General features: G+C 40.5%; 1 protein-coding gene across 7 annotated transcripts in view; it reads left to right on the top strand.

The window, feature by feature from the left end:
• PPFIBP2 (PPFIA binding protein 2) overlaps window positions 1-16,488 on the top strand; it is a 94,280-nt gene that overhangs the window by 74,071 nt on the left and 3,721 nt on the right. For 4 of the 7 annotated variants that reach the window (XM_058025551.1, XM_058025552.1, XM_058025553.1 and 1 more), the window contains 19 exons: window positions 983-1,015; window positions 2,670-2,731; window positions 3,249-3,324; window positions 3,981-4,078; window positions 4,253-4,317; window positions 4,773-4,841; window positions 5,224-5,284; window positions 6,813-6,854; window positions 8,429-8,573; window positions 10,110-10,142; window positions 10,700-10,832; window positions 11,450-11,578; window positions 12,062-12,212; window positions 12,370-12,481; window positions 12,950-13,038; window positions 13,753-13,875; window positions 14,476-14,601; window positions 15,428-15,616; window positions 16,012-16,182. In XM_058025551.1, coding sequence (XP_057881534.1) covers window positions 983-1,015; window positions 2,670-2,731; window positions 3,249-3,324; window positions 3,981-4,078; window positions 4,253-4,317; window positions 4,773-4,841; window positions 5,224-5,284; window positions 6,813-6,854; window positions 8,429-8,573; window positions 10,110-10,142; window positions 10,700-10,832; window positions 11,450-11,578; window positions 12,062-12,212; window positions 12,370-12,481; window positions 12,950-13,038; window positions 13,753-13,875; window positions 14,476-14,601; window positions 15,428-15,616; window positions 16,012-16,182 — 1,907 coding nt within the window. The remainder of the gene's footprint in view (window positions 1-982; window positions 1,016-2,669; window positions 2,732-3,248; window positions 3,325-3,980; window positions 4,079-4,252; window positions 4,318-4,772; window positions 4,842-5,223; window positions 5,285-6,812; window positions 6,855-8,428; window positions 8,574-10,109; window positions 10,143-10,699; window positions 10,833-11,449; window positions 11,579-12,061; window positions 12,213-12,369; window positions 12,482-12,949; window positions 13,039-13,752; window positions 13,876-14,475; window positions 14,602-15,427; window positions 15,617-16,011; window positions 16,183-16,488) is intronic. The other 3 variants (XM_058025555.1, XM_058025557.1, XM_058025556.1) reach the window with 3 other exon arrangements.

Genomic DNA, 16,488 nt, shown 5'->3' with positions numbered 1-16,488 from the left:
TCCCATGAAAGTTTGCATTTTCAGTGTCCCTGCCAGCCTGGGCAGGTGATATTGCAGGTTTCTGTTTGTCTCTGTTGACACAGGTCAATGGCATAACAAACCAATTTGTTTAGCCTTTGGTCTCAACCAGTGGTGCCACAGCTCTGAAATATTCACTCCCTGGGGCTCCTGCCAACTGCTGGGCCAGGAGAATATGGAATTAGGGAATGGAATATGGAATTAGGGAATTAGAATATGGAATTTTTCCTCTGCAGCACCAGCACTCAGCCATGCAGGAGTGTTTGTGTGCAGTTCAGCACAGGGCATCAGCTTTGCTGCTCTAACAGCTTCTGTGGGTGTTAACTGGTGCTTCCCAAGACTGCCCTGGCTGGGATGTGAATTTCCATGTGCTGTGCTTCCCCCTGCCCAGGGCTCCCCAGGAACCTCCTCTGGTTCATTCCAACAGAGTGACTTAACATCTCCTTGTGGTGATCTCACCCAGCTGCAGAGCTTGTGCATGTAGAGAGCTGCATGTCTAACCAGAAAATTAGTTTGTCTAACAGCAGTGCTTGGTAGAGGAACCCTTCTACTAATGGAAATATGTATCTTCTGCAAGATTCCCAAATAATTTAGGATATTTCAAAGGAAAGATAATGGTATGACAGTCAATCTAGAGCTTAGCAGCACTCAGGTTCTAGCAGTGTGGTGAAACTGTCCTTGATTCCAGTGGCAGAAGAATCAAACCCTCTACAAAATTTGTGGGCTATGTTCAAGGAAAGCACTTAGACTGTATTGGAAGCAGTAACAATACTTCTGAAAACAACCAACCAAACAAAAATTACTGATCGATCGGAATTTTAGGTGGTCTTCTCAAATAAAGTTGAAAAATGATGTGAATGTACTTGTAGAATGCTAGAATGCATATCCTAATTAAATTGCAGGATTGATCTAATGTGTGCTTTTTCTACATACTTTACTTGACTCTCACCACTTCCCATCGTAGAGGAAGTTTATAGGAGAAGGCTAAAAGAAAAACGTAAGCCTTGCAATTCCCTTTTTGGCTTTACCTCACTGTTCCTTTCACACCAATGTTAACTCAGATGCCTCCTGCAGCAATAATTCCGTGTTTGTTTAGATTTGGCTGTCTAATTGTAACACACACGAGGCGCTGCTTTCACTGCCTGCAGCAAGCAGACAGCTCCTTTCCCTGCTCAGGGAGATTTCACTGCAGAAATAAAGGTCAGAGGTGCACAAATCAAATTGTTGGACTTCAAAGGGATGTTGTCAAGGTTAACAGAGCCAAAACGTAACAATTGCTCGCTTTTATTTGCACGTATGTAAACGACATTTAATAACAGAAAATACAGCTTTAATTGAAAGCCTTTCTCTTTGGAGGGGAGGATTTAGGCTTTTTTATTTTTTAAATCATTGCATCAAAAAAATAATTGCATTTTTTTTTAAGTCTGAATAAATGTCCCCATACTTGATGATGTTAATGAATACTGTAAGTAAAATTTGCTTTAGTGTGCCTAAATCTACCTTGACACCAGTCCTTTTTGAAGTCTAACATTTATAAAAAGAAATTAGTAGGACTGTGATTTTTTTTAAAAAAGTCTCCCAGTTGCTTGCCCACTGCCTGCTGGCTTTAGTTTTTGATTTGGCTGTGCCTGTGCATGTCCTGTGTCTCTTCTCTGAGAAAACACCTGTGAGGTACATGTACATCTTTTAAACTTACTCATTGCAAGGCGTGCACTTTTCCAGAATCCCTGCAATAAAAACTAATTACAGCTTTTTCAAATAGTTTAGCTATGACATTGTGTGTTCAACTTTCATTTGTAAAACCTTTTTTCACAGATGCTCTTTGGCAATGTTGATTTTCTTTCCCCTCTCCCCCTTCCTGCATCTGTTTTCATGGTTTTTTGGGAACAGTTGTGTCTGGTGTAATGTCAAAGCATGAATATCTGGAGGTGGGAGTTACAACACAGGAACTATCTCAGTTTCTGTCTCCATCACACTTGGTTTGCTCAGGAAGGTTTGCTGGGACTATTGTTGTAGGGGAAAATGAGAGACTTGGTTCAGCAAAGTTAGGATGTGATTTACAACCTCATCAGTTTCAGAGAGGGTGTTTTAATTGACTTGATTTTAACATCACTGGATAGCCTCTATCACTAAGTTGTGTGTGAGGAAATTCTCCATTAGCTCCTGATGTAGATTTAAACCAAGTTGCCCATACTGACACATTTAAGTAAATAACATTTTACAGAATTTCCTTCTATCAAAGCAGGTTTTTGTTATTTTTCATTCCCAAATTCTTGAATGTACTTTAGCTACTTCTCAGATGGAATATATTTTCAATCCTACTTTAAATTATTTCCTTAAGAGCATAACAGCAAACACACTCTCCTCTTTTTTGCAAAATGAGCTTCTGTGGTTTTTTCTTTTCCATTGCTTGATTGTCATAGTTAAAAATAGTGTTATGCAGTCTTTTGTAAGCAAAACCAGGATGTTTGTGTTGTGCAATACTTTTTATAGTTCAGCTTCTGTAAAAATCTACACTAAATGTAGATATGGCCACCCCACTGACATAGTTTTGGTTATTAGTAAGAACACAGGGAAAGTATCACAAAACATCTATTTACAGTAAACAGAACAAGCCTTATTTCTCTTACAACATTTTAAAACATTTTCAGACCAAGAAGTTCAGAGGTTGAAGATAGGAATGGAGACATTATTGGCTGCAAATGAAGAAAAGGTGAGAAAATAATCCTCGTTCTATGTGCTAAGAATGAAACTATGGTTTTGAATCTCTGAAATGTTCCAAATAACACACTTTCTGTAAGGACTAAATGAGAAAGGGGATTCATTCTTCAGGAGACTGTCATTTTTGTGGTAACAAATCAAGCCATGGGATTTTTCTGGATGGTGGCATGCCCGTATATGATCACATAGACAATAATTTGCATCCCTGAAAAGTTCCTTTAGCAAGTAGGGAATCCAGACAGGGAAACACTAGTTCTGGAGAACATTAATGTAGCTCATAACATTTATTTCTCAAAAAAAGCTGTAATGTCAAACTCCTCTGGTTTCCTTGCAACTATTATTTCACATTGTCCAGCAAATGTTGTGCACAAAGGCAAAAAACATTCCTTACAAGGTGTGTGAAGGACTGAGCCTGTTTTCATTAAAATCACAGAGATGTAGTAAAGTGTTTCTGCAGTTAAAAATGAAGGATTTAAAATGTAATTTAATTTATTTCATGTTTTCCACAGGACCGTCGGATAGAGGAGCTGACACTACTGCTAAGCCAGTACAGGAGGGTCAAGGACATCATGATTGCAGCTCATGGTAAAATGGCTTGGGAATAATTTCCTGCTTTTATTTTTAGTTTATGTGGTGTGTCCTGTGACCATTTTGACCTGTGACCACCAGCCATGTTTCACAGCATAAAATGATCCTAAAGAGGGAGAACTCATTTTCCTTCCACTGAGGAAAATCCTGACAACTGACAAAAGGCAAAACTGAAAATCCACATTGCTTTGCTGCACACAGTTCTGTGGTTTTAACTTCAAAATCTGAGGAGGGGGGAAATAAATCTGTGTCCCATTTCTCCTATACAGTGTAGGAAGTGGAATGGGTTTTAGGACTATCTCATTTTAAGTTGCCACCACAATTTTCAGCACTGGATTGAATCTAGGACACTTGACCTTCTGAAAGGACAGTTTTGTTCCATGCACACCATCACATTAACAAGCAATAACAATATTTTTAGACCTTGCATGGCAGAATGGAAACTTGTGTTTAACACACAAACATTTGGAATGAGAGTGAATGCAATTAACACACAAAATAGAGAATGAGAGTAAATCTCTCTGTGAACATTCATTAAGTAAATAAATAAAAAGAAGCAAGGAGCAAGCCATGATGCTCTGGATTGCTGAGCTGATACTGCAGAGAGCAAGCTTTACCTGTTTCTCTCCCTTTCTACTCTCCAATGCTTTCAGGCTCTCCTGTCTCTGGTGGCTGTGAAGAGGAACTTGAGGCAACTTTAATGAAGTGGAATCTTCTGAATAATTCTCAAGGGGAATTACTGAAAACAGAGGTACAGATGTTCTACAAGCAGGTTCTGCTGCACAGATGATTTTTTGCTGTTTCTCTGTAGTAATGTGGGTGAGGGTTCAGCCCTGGCAGAATTTTTGTTTTTATTGGCATGGGCACAGTAGATTCAGCAGAAGACACCAAAGCCACAGTATTGAAACTCTTGTGTCTTCCCCAGGCCTCTGCAGGAGAGTTGTCACCAGCTGTGCTCCCTCCAGTGCCACACAAAAACATGGAAATCAGGCAAGACCTTTCTCTCTCCTGTGGTGCTAAATTGTATTATTTACACTGTTTAACTGTTGGCATCTTCTCTGGACTGTTCTTGGCTTTGCTGCAGTTTGGGGCACTTCTGAAAGCTCTGCTTGTTGTGGAGGTTGGCAATGCTTGGATGTTTAAGTTTTAAATTATAGGAATAATTCAGCATTTTTATATCTCATACATTATATATTTATATAATATATATTTTGAATATGAATTAATATATTCTTATTATAATGAATATAGTAGTATATTAATATTATATAGAATGAATATATTAATATTATAACTATATAATATTTATGAAAAATATATACTATATGTTCTATTATGTTATGCTATATATTTATGTTTATATTTATTTATATAAAATATTTTTATATGTATGTCTATATATAATATTTTAATATATTTCTATATAAATTTATTTCTATTTAAAGTGGAAGCAGTCCAGTACCTTCAAGTAATTTAACCTCTCAGCAGGAAGACTCTTTGGAAGTCACAAATAGGTAAGAATAAGTAACTTTCATCAAAATGTGAAACAATCTCCCTTTCTAAAATCCCTAAAGGTTGCACATTGCTCACAGAGAGTTCTTGCTGTGCTTGTTAAGAGTTTCTAAAATCATCTAGAGTAACAAGGCTGCAGCTGCCCACTGGGCCTGGCTGCCTTTCACTGCTGGCCAGAGGATGCCTTGTTGCTCTTTCTGCCTTGATCCATTGCTGTTCTCAATGCCATGATTTTCAGACTAAAAGCACAATAAAATAAACAAGTATCTTAATTCTGAGCTATGTTTCATGTGGACATTGTGTGACTTTTGCACAAGACAGGGGTGAGATGCAAACAAACCGTGTTTTATTGACTGCTACTTCTTTGCCTGTGCCTTTTTTAAGGGCTCCACAGAAAAAAAAGTCCAGTAGTTTGGAAGACTTGCAGAGTGAATCCTTGGAAAAGGTTGGTTCATTTGTAATCACAGCTTCTGGTGTTTAATGTCACAACTAAAAGACAAAGATCAAGTATAAACATATTTTTTTTGTTATGCACACAGTAACTTTAACCATCACTAACTCTGTATGTGAGGAAAGAGCCCTAAAACAGCTCAGGTTCTTTCCCCCCCACCACCATTTCTAAGCTGGTTGACACACCCATGTGGACACACCTTCAAATTCAGTTTTTGCCCTAAGAGAAAAATATTTAAGTGAAATACAAGAAATAATGAGGAGTCATTTTGTTAAACTGCAGTATTATTTTGTTTATAGGGGTTTTTTTTAATTTATTTTACTTCCAAATCACCAAAAATATTTAGGCTGCTAATCCTGAAAGTAGCTAAATGTTGAGACTGGATATTTCCACACAGGATTCCTTTTTGGGTGTGTGCATGTAGCAGTGTTTTCCCTGAGCTTTCTGATACAAAAGGCATTCCTGAAACTGGCAGCAGCAGGAGCACCTCAAGGGCTTTAATTCCACTCCAGAATAAATCTTCCCAGTTTGCAAAGTCTTGTTACACTGTGGTCCACAGTCTTGTTTTGTCATTATGTACACTGACATTTTTCTACACTTTTTAAATTCTGCTTTGTGAGACTGTTGTTTTTTTCGGTACCCAAATTAGGCCTAATATCAGCTTAATATTAGACCCAGTAATGCCATTGAAACCAGATACCAGTCAAATGATTGCTCCAGTTCTTACATTTAAAAAATTTTTTCTTAAATGCTTTCATATATTTCTTGAATTGTTGGACAGGGTAGTGACCAAGTAGAAGGAATTCTGTGAAATTTGTGCTGCATTGATTTGATTGTAGTCACACATGTGACAAATCAGAACTCGCATTTCATTCCATGGAGAACTGATGAAGGTTTTCCTGTCATAACTTTTAGTTATTTTCTTGTCTTAAACCAAAAATATGAATTTGTCTCTGTGACGTGCTGTGATAAGGCTGGGCCTACACATTTGTGCTGCAGTTATTCTGCCTTGCTCAAAGCTCAAAGTCCCCCTGCTTCCAGCAATAATAATAATAATAATAAAATAATAAACCACATCAGTGTCCCTGACCTAACTGTGGTGGAATTTTTATCGTTTGGTTTCTGTCAGAGCTCTTTATGATTTCAGCTGGATCCATACAGGATTGTGTGTATTATTTAATGTCACTTGTTTTCATATTGGTCTGTTAAACAGCTGTCGTGTTCCCAGCTCAAAGCAGCTCTAAAGGGACCACCCAGAAACCTGAAAATAGCAAAATTCCTTTGATCACAACAGAATGTAAACAGGAATTTTGTAGAGTGGGGAAAGAACAAACACAATTAGTATTAAATATTGGATTGAGATGAAATTAAGAGGTCCTTGTAATATATTGTCCCTACATTAAGCACCATCTCTATAGCAATAAGACTACATTTGATGTTCCATGTATGTATGTTAATACTAACATTTGTCTGTTGCTTTTTTCCACAAAACTTTGAAATTGCCCTCCCTGAAACTTCATAGTATGTAGATGGAAAACCAGCACAGCCTGTTGTAGAACAAGAGGTATATTAACTGCATCCTTCCCTAACAATTCTCTGGTGTGGTGTGATGTGCTGTGATGGTATGGCTGGTTTGCATTTTATATTCCTTTTCTCTTCAAAATGTTTGCATAGTTCCAGTGCTGACAAACAACACAAGGGGTAAAGATTTGAGAGGGAAATGTTTTGGTTTTTTACTTTTTATCTAGAAGCTTGTTACATGAAGCTGAGGTCAGTCAGTCTCAGAATAGACACTGCTGATGTAAGACACAATTTCTCTACTCTTTTTGGATGTACTCCTGCAGCTGCCAAAAAGGAGCAGGAGTTGAAGACCTGAGCAATCTGGCCTGCATTTGTAGTATCCAAAGAATCCTCTAGGCCTTGGAATCAGAACAGATAAAGCAGTGGTTATCTCATAGAATTTTTAATGTATCATCCTTCACAATGTTTTGAAAAAATTTTGTTGGAGTGGGGTTACTGAATAGAAGCACACTGTACTTTCCTGCGTGCTAAATATGGCTTGCCAATTTCCAGTGCAAAGTTTTCCTGTGAAACCTCCATTCTGACACTGAAACCTTTCCCAGTGGGAGTTTATTCCAAAACACATATTGGATGTAAACCTCTCCCCCTAATAATGGCAGCTGGAGCTGCAGGTTCACTGATGTCTCAAAAAGCATCCCTGTCCTGCAGCTTTCACCCACAGGGTTGTTTTGTCCATCTTTTCCTCTGGATTCAGTGTTGAAGAAATCCCAACAGACCATTTCCAAAACTGTAGGCAAAAGTACTCCCCTGAAACGTGCTCTGCCTGGAAAATTAACTTATTAGGCTCAAAGCCATCAGATTTATGGGAACATTTCATCTACCCTTGTAAAAGGAGCAAGGTGCCCAAGTAGATATCACTTGAATGCAAGGAAAATTAGGTTCCGTGATAGAACTGTCAATTATATTTAGCTGTAATTCTTAAAAAAAAAAAAAAAAAATCACATTTACAATTCGGTCTATGCAAAGAGATTTTTGTCCTTACAAAAGTTAAATTTCTGTACCCTAACTTGGGCTTTGATTCTTATACTCTTATTAACGGTGGTAGGAAATACGTTTGTGGAAATTTGAGGTGAACAATTACTTTTGGGTTGAATTCCAGTGAGATAAAATTGTGAGGCAGAAAAAGAGAAAGTCTGGTGGAAAATGGGGGAGAAAAAATTATCTGAGAAGTAACTAAACACATTTTTGGTACTATCAAAGTTGACCTTGGAAAGATCAAACAATTAATTAGTGACAGGGTCCTGGAGGAAAGGGAGACAGCTAGAAAAATTCTTATGGCAAAACCAGGTAATATTTAACATATACTTTAAAGCAAGGCAGAGTGGATGAAGTGGGAGGAGCAGATGAGGGAAGGCAGGGCTGTGTCTTAGCTAGGAAACTGTCAGCTGCTGGATGGGTTTAAATTGAGTTGTCTGTAAGCAGGAGCATGCAGGGAGTGGAGTCATTTTGTACCATACTTTTTTCTCAGCTTTAAGAACATTGTGTAGCAGATTGCAGACGCTGTGAGCAGTTTGAATTTTGTACTTATTTTATCTTTCCCTCTTTTAAAAACAACAGAGTAAGCCAGTGGGGAAAGGCAGCAAGTACCAGACGCTGCCAGGAAAGCTGCCCCGAGCCCTGCAGAACGGGGAGCAGGGAATGTACAGCTCCCCAGAGGGATGTGGCACCAGTGACAACGATGACAGCAGCGTCCCTGGCCTGAGTATGTACCTGTGCCTCCCCCACAGGGAGCATCCAAACTGTTTGAGGGGCTGGGATGGCGTGGGATGGGATCTGCTGTGCCAGAACATTGCACTGCAATGTTCGCGTGGTTCACTTAGGGAATGTCCTGCTACTTCTTTTTCCTCTTCCTTTTCCCTTTCCTTTTCCCTTTCCTTTTCCCTTTCCTTTTCCCTTTCCTTTTCCCTTTCCTTTTCCCCCCTTTCCTTTTCCCCCCTTTCCTTTTCCCCCCTTTCCTTTTTCCCCTCCTCTCCTTTTTCCCCTCCTCTCCTTTTTCCCCTCCTCTCCTTTTTCCCCTCCTCTCCTTTTTCCCCTCCTCTCCTTTTTCCCCTCCTCTCCTTTTTCCCCTCCTCTCCTTTTTCCCCTCCTCTCCTTTCTCCTTTCCTCTCCTTTCCTTTCCTTCTCTCATAACTCATGGCAGAATGAGGGATGGGTTTAATTTTGAGGGTGTTTTTTTTTTCTGTTGCACCTGACAATACCACTTGAAACTTCGTAGTGCAACCATCAAAAACATGCAAATTTTGGGTAAAAATCTCTCTATCAGCACTGTTGGTTGCTTAGCTGTGGGGGAAAATTTAACACCAGTGAAAATTTAATTTACTACATGCAGAAAAATATCTGTGGACTCTGGAACTACAAATATATTTCCATGCCACAGCCCTGTGGAATCCTGAATTAATTTCTTTCCAGTGGCACCTTAAGCACAGATTTGTTGACAGAAAGGTGTTAAGAGTGAGGCACAGCACCAGGTATTTTCAGGACTGAAGGAGCACAAGAGTAACCCTTGTGATTCTGAAGTCTTCCTGCACTTTAAAAGTTACAGTAGGGTTTTTTTGTTTGGCTGTAGTGGTTTTTTTCTTTGGTGGGGGTTGGTAAATTTTAAGGCCTCATGGTCCCTAAAGCTGCTGGCACACTGCAGTTTCAAGGTTGCAATAGGTTTTGGTTGTTTAGGGGGTTTTAAAGAGCAACTTTGCAGGCAACGCATGAGCCATGCTGAAGTGTCTTTAACTGCAGGGTTATCCAAGGGTTGGTGAGCTTGAAAAAGAAAATGTTCTTTTTCTAGAAACAAGCAATGGCTTCTTAAACACACCAAGTTAAGAGAATTTTTTTCTGTGGGCTGATTTGTTTCTTGCATGTGCAGTGAATTCATTCCATCTCCAATTCTGTATTTCAGAGCAATTTTTTGATGCAATCTCAGCCACTGCTTCATTTCAGATACTCTGCAGCTTCGTAGAGCTCTGTAGACTTTGCTTAAAGAGCTGAAACTTTCCAAGAATAGTTAGGAAAGCCCAAACAGATCCATTTCCATCCCTACCTGTTTCAGATGATCTGTACAGAGTTCTTGGGGCTTGTGCACACCAATGCATATTCACTTCCATGTATAACTGCTTCTTTTGCTTTTTGTTTCTGCTCTAAGTGCTTAGCTTAACTACTTTGCCCTTCTGTAACTTTATTTTGCTGGTGTTTTGTATCTTCTTTGCTTCTCCATCTGGCTTTCTGCTTCTTGGGATGACTGAAGATCGCGGCAGGAGTGTCAGTGCACCCGTGCTAGGTACTGTACCCAAACAAGATGCAATTTTAACACTCAGTTTGCTGCTTACTTTGGTTTTATTCCTTTCCCTCTCCCTGTCCCTATGAAATACTAATCCCAGCTGGGCCCTCTAGACTGAACTCCTTACATGAAGTACTGAAATGAAGTAATAGCTCCTGCTGTGTGGCATTCACCTGGGGTTTTTTTTTTATGACACTTATTCCTTGTTTCATTCTATTTTCACTGAACTTAGAAAAATTCCCACTGATTTTGATGGAGGAGCTGAGGTATTAAGAGCAGGCAGGAAGACTTTCAATTAATTTAAATAACGTAGTTAAATAGAAAAGACTGAAGTAACAGAATTATTTTACCCAATGTTTTATTATTTTTTTATAATTCTAATCAAATGTCCAGGTGTTTTTTCACCTTCTGAGCATGTTTGGCTTTTTTAAAAAAAGAATGATTTTATAGGTATCTCTACTTTCGTGTCATGTCCTGCATTTAAACATCAGCCTCCCAGACAACAGCTTTATCAATAATGAGTATAAAATGTGACTATAATGCTGTTCTTAACCCAGGGGAAACAGAGAACATGGATGGTACAGTGGTCTCGGATGACCTCTCACCTTCGGGAACAGATTCAGGTCCACAATCTCCATGGGCTCCAGAAAACAGAAAGAGTCCAAAAGGGATCAAGAAAATCTGGGGAAAGTAAGGTCTTTTTTTATTATTATTATTATTATTATTATTCACTGTCAAAGCATTTCAGCTGAGAATTATCTACAATTATCTATAGCAAGAATAAAATAAAATTTGGGGAGCAAAAACAGCTCTGGGATTGCACAGGCGTGTCCTTTTGTACACAGGGGGGTGGAAAAAATGTTGGGAGTGTTCAGAGCATCATGCTGGTGAAAGAAATAAGGCACTGCTGTCATCTTAATGCTATTAATTTAGCATGCCAGCAGTTTTATTAGCCATGAAAAATTAAATTGTAGCAATTTGCTTATTATGAATGACACTAGGTAAAAGAAAGGGGGGAAACAGAAGGAACACTGTGTCACTGTGTTGATCTGCTTCAGCAACAGCAGCCATTTCCAAGTCTGCATTATTAATTGGATCAAAGTGCTCTGTGGAGCTCCTTTATTTTCCCCCAGAGTTAGATCCAGGCTGAATTTCCTAGAACTCCTTTCAGCTGCCTCTGGAATTTGGCAATTGCGGTTCCCAGGGAGATCCCCCGAGCTGTCAGCTGTCACTGTAGTTTCCATGCAGAACAAACAAATCCTCTGTCAGCAGCTAACAGTCCTGTCGTGGCACTCTTGTCTTGCAAGAATTCGAAGGACTCAGTCAGGTAACTTCCCTGCAGACGACCTGGGGCTGGCCGAGTTCCGGAGGGGAGGTCTGCGGGCAACAGCTGGACCGCGCTTATCCCGATCCAAGGACGCCAAAGGCCAGAAGAGGTAACAGCTCCTCCTCCCCTCCCTGCTGCTGCTCAATGTGCCCAACAGCCAATCCCTCCTCTTGGGGGCTTTGCCCAAGCGTTTCGGTCCACGTAGAATTCCACAACAGCTGGAAAGAATTTTCCCTGCTAGCAAAAATCCATCCCCAGCCTGCGCTCCTCCAGCTGCAAGTTGCAGCTGCTTGGTGGAGTGTCAGAAATTTCACATTGTTAAAGAGCAAGGATAATAATTACCTCCTCATCTGCATAACGATGAGGATTCAGCTATCCTCTTTTCCCTCTTTTCAAGCAGAAGATGGAAAATTCTTATTTGCCCTGCAGCTGTTCACACGTTGTGGCTGGGCTGCAAAAATTCCCAGGAGGCCTCAGAACACAGCACACCAACAGATCTGCTGCTGTGCTGCCCCTGGCACACCCTGAGCTTTCCAATATGGACATTCCTTCTTTCCTTTAAGGTTTTCCCAATGTTTCTTGTGCTTTTCAGCGACCACAATGCCCCCTTTGCTCAGTGGAGCACTGAAAGAGTTTGTAACTGGCTGGAGGACTTTGGCCTGGGCCAGTACGTGATTTTTGCCCGGCAGTGGGTGACATCAGGCCACACGCTTTTAACTGCCACTCCTCAGGACATGGAAAAGGTAATCACTGCTGATTCTGTCCCACCAGGCCCCTCCAAACCATTGGCTCTACCTTTCTGAAATCCACAGTGTCAATTTTCAGAGTTACCTCACGTGAGGAAAGGAGCCAGAGGCAGGGCAAACTTTTTGTTAATGTTTTTTTTTTTTGTTGTTCCAGGAAATGGGAATAAAGCATCCACTGCACAGGAAGAAATTGGTTTTGGCCATTAAAGCTATAAATGCAAAGCAAGATGAGAAGTCTGCACAACTTGATCATATCTGGGTGACACGTAAGTGTTTGGGAAGGAATTTCTCCCACCTCTATGACAGGACAGCCTGATTCATGTCTAAACACTTAGCAAGCACCTTTTAAAAAGCACCAAGCTTCCCCAAAGAAGAATTGAGGATTTTTGTGTTGTTCTTGACATCCAAACATACAGCTTGTGGTGTGTTCTTCCATGGGGAGCTCTGTCAGACATCAGGAAATCAAATGGGTGGGCTCAGGCTGGGAAGAGCTCCACTGTGCTGCAGAGGATGTGCTCCATCAGGTGTTGTAAAATCAAATATCATAGGACTGCTGCTGTGGACAAAGCTGGTTGTTGGGAATTGCTTTCAGGCTGCTGGCAAGAGGCTTCCCTCAGGAAAGGGAACAGGTAACATGAGCCACCTGAATGCCTCAAAAGAAGCCAGGCAAGAGGGGAGAAGGGCTTTATCCTCACCAATCTGGATTTGGTTCCCCATTGCTCTCATATCTGCAGGGTGGCTTGATGACATTGGCTTGCCTCAGTACAAAGACCAGTTTCATGAATCCAGAGTAGATGGGAGGATGTTGCAGTACTTAACTGTGGTAAGTACAGTCCCTTTTCCTCAGTTTTCTGAATAAGCAAAAACTTTTAAATTTTTCCTTTGAATGTGAGCAGTTAAAAATTTTTTGCAAGACAGAGATAGTGCCAGCAATCTCCTTTGTGCTGCCTAGTGCATGGAATTTGTTCCTAAGGTCCATAAAAAAAGTCACATGTTAGGGCTAACTTCTGCAAAGTCCTTCTTTCAATGTCATGTAGCCCACCACAATTAAAAGTAAAATGACCTGTTTTATGTGTAACCTCTGGAGCTCGTTGTTCTCCACACCAAGTTGGCAACAGTATTCAGCAAAGTAATAGCAGAAAATCCAGTGATTTGTACAGCCCTGACCACATTCACAGCGCACCATGAGCCACACACAGCCACTGTTTTCTTCCCATTCTCCTGCCCAAATCTGGATAATTAAGGCCTGGATTTGCCTTAACAGGCTACACTTCTACCTTCATTTTTTCAGCCAGGTCGTGCTGGTGTGCAATGTTTAAAAAAACCCCAAAAAACCAACAACAGAGCCCCCTCCAAACTTCCACCCTAACAAAACCCAAACCTTCTTTAAAGTATAAACTTTCATCTTCCCTAAACCACAGTTACTGCAGTGTTATATAAAACTACACAGCAAATTTAAACTCTTTCTTCTTGGCGAGAATATTTGTTTTGGTGTGTGTTCTGTGGCAGCTAAATGTGATGGCATTCTCCTTCACAGAATGACCTTCTCTTCCTGAAAGTCACCAGTCAGCTGCATCACCTGAGTATTAAATGTGCCATTCACGTGCTGCACGTCAACAGCTTCAATCCCCACTGTCTGCGCAGGAGGCCAGTTGAGGAGGTAAAAGAATGTTGAAATAAATTAATTTAAGCAAGTACAAATTACCTGGACCCAGCCAAAAGGGATAGAAAGTCAGCAGTGTACAGTGATACAACAGAATCGTTCTTTCTAGGGACTTGCACCTAAAGCAGCAGTTATGCCACTTATTAGCTGAATCTCATGTGTGTATCTTCAGAAGTTACTTGCATAGTGGGAAAAAAGTTAATTAATCTTCCAAGAGAATGATTTGGAATGATTTGTCTTCACCTGACCTAATATTTAAAATCTGTAAGGTTTTACTCGATCAGCACAGTTTTTACTTAGCATTAAACACTGTCAATAGCCCTGTTGTCAAACATTCCCTTTTTATCCCTGCAATCTCTGCTGTTGTACTTCCCGATGCAACACGTGGGGGTTTTTCATCAGTATGAGACCAGGTCTGCCATCTCATCAGAGACTGCTTGAAAGGGGCCTGGAGAGAAACAATCCCTCAGCCAGGGAAGAACAATGCCCTTGGAGGAAGAGGAGGGAGGCTGTTTTTAGCTGAGCTGAGCTGAGCTCTGAGCTGTGCACAATCAGTGCAGGCTGTAGTGTCATCACCTTCTGTGGTTCCTCCCACAGAACAACGTCTCTCCTTCCGACGTGGTGCAGTGGTCCAACCACAGGGTGATGGAATGGCTCAGATCAGTGGATCTGGCAGAATATGCACCCAACCTTCGAGGCAGCGGAGTGCACGGGGGCCTGATCGTAAGAATTTACCATTTCACTACTAAAAAATTGACTGTAATGTTGAAAATTCAGGCTGTAATATAAACCATCCTTTGTCTGATGTTCATCAAGCTGAAAGAAGCAGGCACATCTGCAATGTGGCAGTTTGATCAGGCCTTCTAAGGAGCCTCTTTGTCTGATCCACGCATCTTCATTCCACAAAGGAAAGCTAAAATAAAAAATGAGCAGCTAAAACACTTTCTGTAATCAAAGCTGAGCTCTGCACAAGTGTGTGACAGCAGCACAGAAAAGGAAACCTCAACTGTGCTGTGCAAAAGTTGCTTTTTGATAAAGCATCCCTGAGTGTTTCTTTGAGTGATTTACCAGAACTCTGAACCACCTTGAAATCACAGCAGTCAGGAACGACATTTTTTTAATTCAAAACATTCAGAACTATTTGCAGGTGAGTAATGTCAGGGTTCTGAAATACCATGATTCTACTGCTGTAGAATTTTTGCAAAAATGCAATGGTAGAAACCCTACTAAGATTAAGTTTTTACCCTGAGCAGAGCAGAAAATTCTGAAAAGAAACATGTTCAACCAGAACAAAGGTATGGTTTGATGATAAATATAAACACATATTGATGGGTTTGATAATAAATATAAACACATATTTGCCTGATCACGCTCAGCATTTTTTTCTTGGCTCCTTTCAGGTATTTCCCATTCAAACCTCAGTATCATGAGTGAGCTATAAAAGGTCTAATGTGAGCAGGTACTTAGTGAGAAATCCCCTGCTAAGCACTGTAGTGGTTTTTTATTGCAAATATTTATATAGAAAGTAAACATCCTGCCTTTTTTCCAGATCCTGGAACCTCGCTTCAACGGTGACACGCTGGCCATGCTCCTGAACATCCCACCCCAAAAGACCCTCCTGCGCCGCCACCTCACCACCAACTTTAACGTGTTAATTGGGCCAGAGGCACAACAAGAAAAAAGAGAAACCATGGAGTCAGCAGCATACACACCTCTGACCACCACTGCCAAAGTTAGGGTAGGTACTGCTGTCAAAAAGGAGATGTCAGTGTCAGACTTCTCCACTCTGAATTACAAAGAAAGTAAGGAACAAAGGTGGGTAGGGAGAGGTGAATTCTAGGAGTGCTACATTTCCCTTAATTTTAGATACCAGACCTTTTGCTATGTACCTGTTTCAATCAGGTCCTGAAAACAACCAAGCAATCTGTTCTGCCTTTCCTTAGACGGAGCATCATGCAAATGCATTTAACATCCACTGGAACTCCAATTTGAGAACAAACGTAGTTAAATTCAGAATCTACATTCTTGAATGACCAGAGTATAGCAGTAATTGAAAAAGGGGAGGATTTTAAATGTTTACAGAGCAACTTTACTTGTTTTACTCAAACTACTTGTGTTGACTCCTTATTTTAGCCAAAGAAACTTGGATTTTCGCATTTTGGAAACTTAAGGAAAAAGAAGTTTGACGAATCAACAGACTACATTTGTCCTATGGATACAAGCCCAGCTGCTACAAATGGTACTTCGAAAAACTACGGTGGCTACAAAGGACTTAGTCCTTTCACTGACAGGGAACTGGATCAGGTGGGACAGACAGACTGATGCCATGCTCATCTCATCCTCTTCATGCATTCCAGAGCTTGCAAATAACCAAATGTTCCCCTATAACAAACTCTTTGCTACATCCGCATGAACTCACAGAGAAAAGTATTGGCTGTGGACACTGGAAAGAGTTCCAGACTAAGAATGTTGGGGTTTTTTTAATCAACATCATAATAAGCTCATCCACCCTCAAGCCCTTTTTCAGGACTATGACACCTTTACACTCTGAAGATCGAGGTATTTTGTCAATCAAGGGTGTGGTTGCAGGAAACATAAGACTTTTGTACT

The sequence above is a fragment of the Melospiza georgiana genome, chromosome 6 (genome assembly GCF_028018845.1).
Source record: "Melospiza georgiana isolate bMelGeo1 chromosome 6, bMelGeo1.pri, whole genome shotgun sequence".
NCBI lineage: Eukaryota > Metazoa > Chordata > Aves > Passeriformes > Passerellidae > Melospiza > Melospiza georgiana.
The sequence above is the reverse complement of the archived record's forward strand: the minus strand, read 5'-3'. Positions and strand labels throughout refer to the sequence as shown.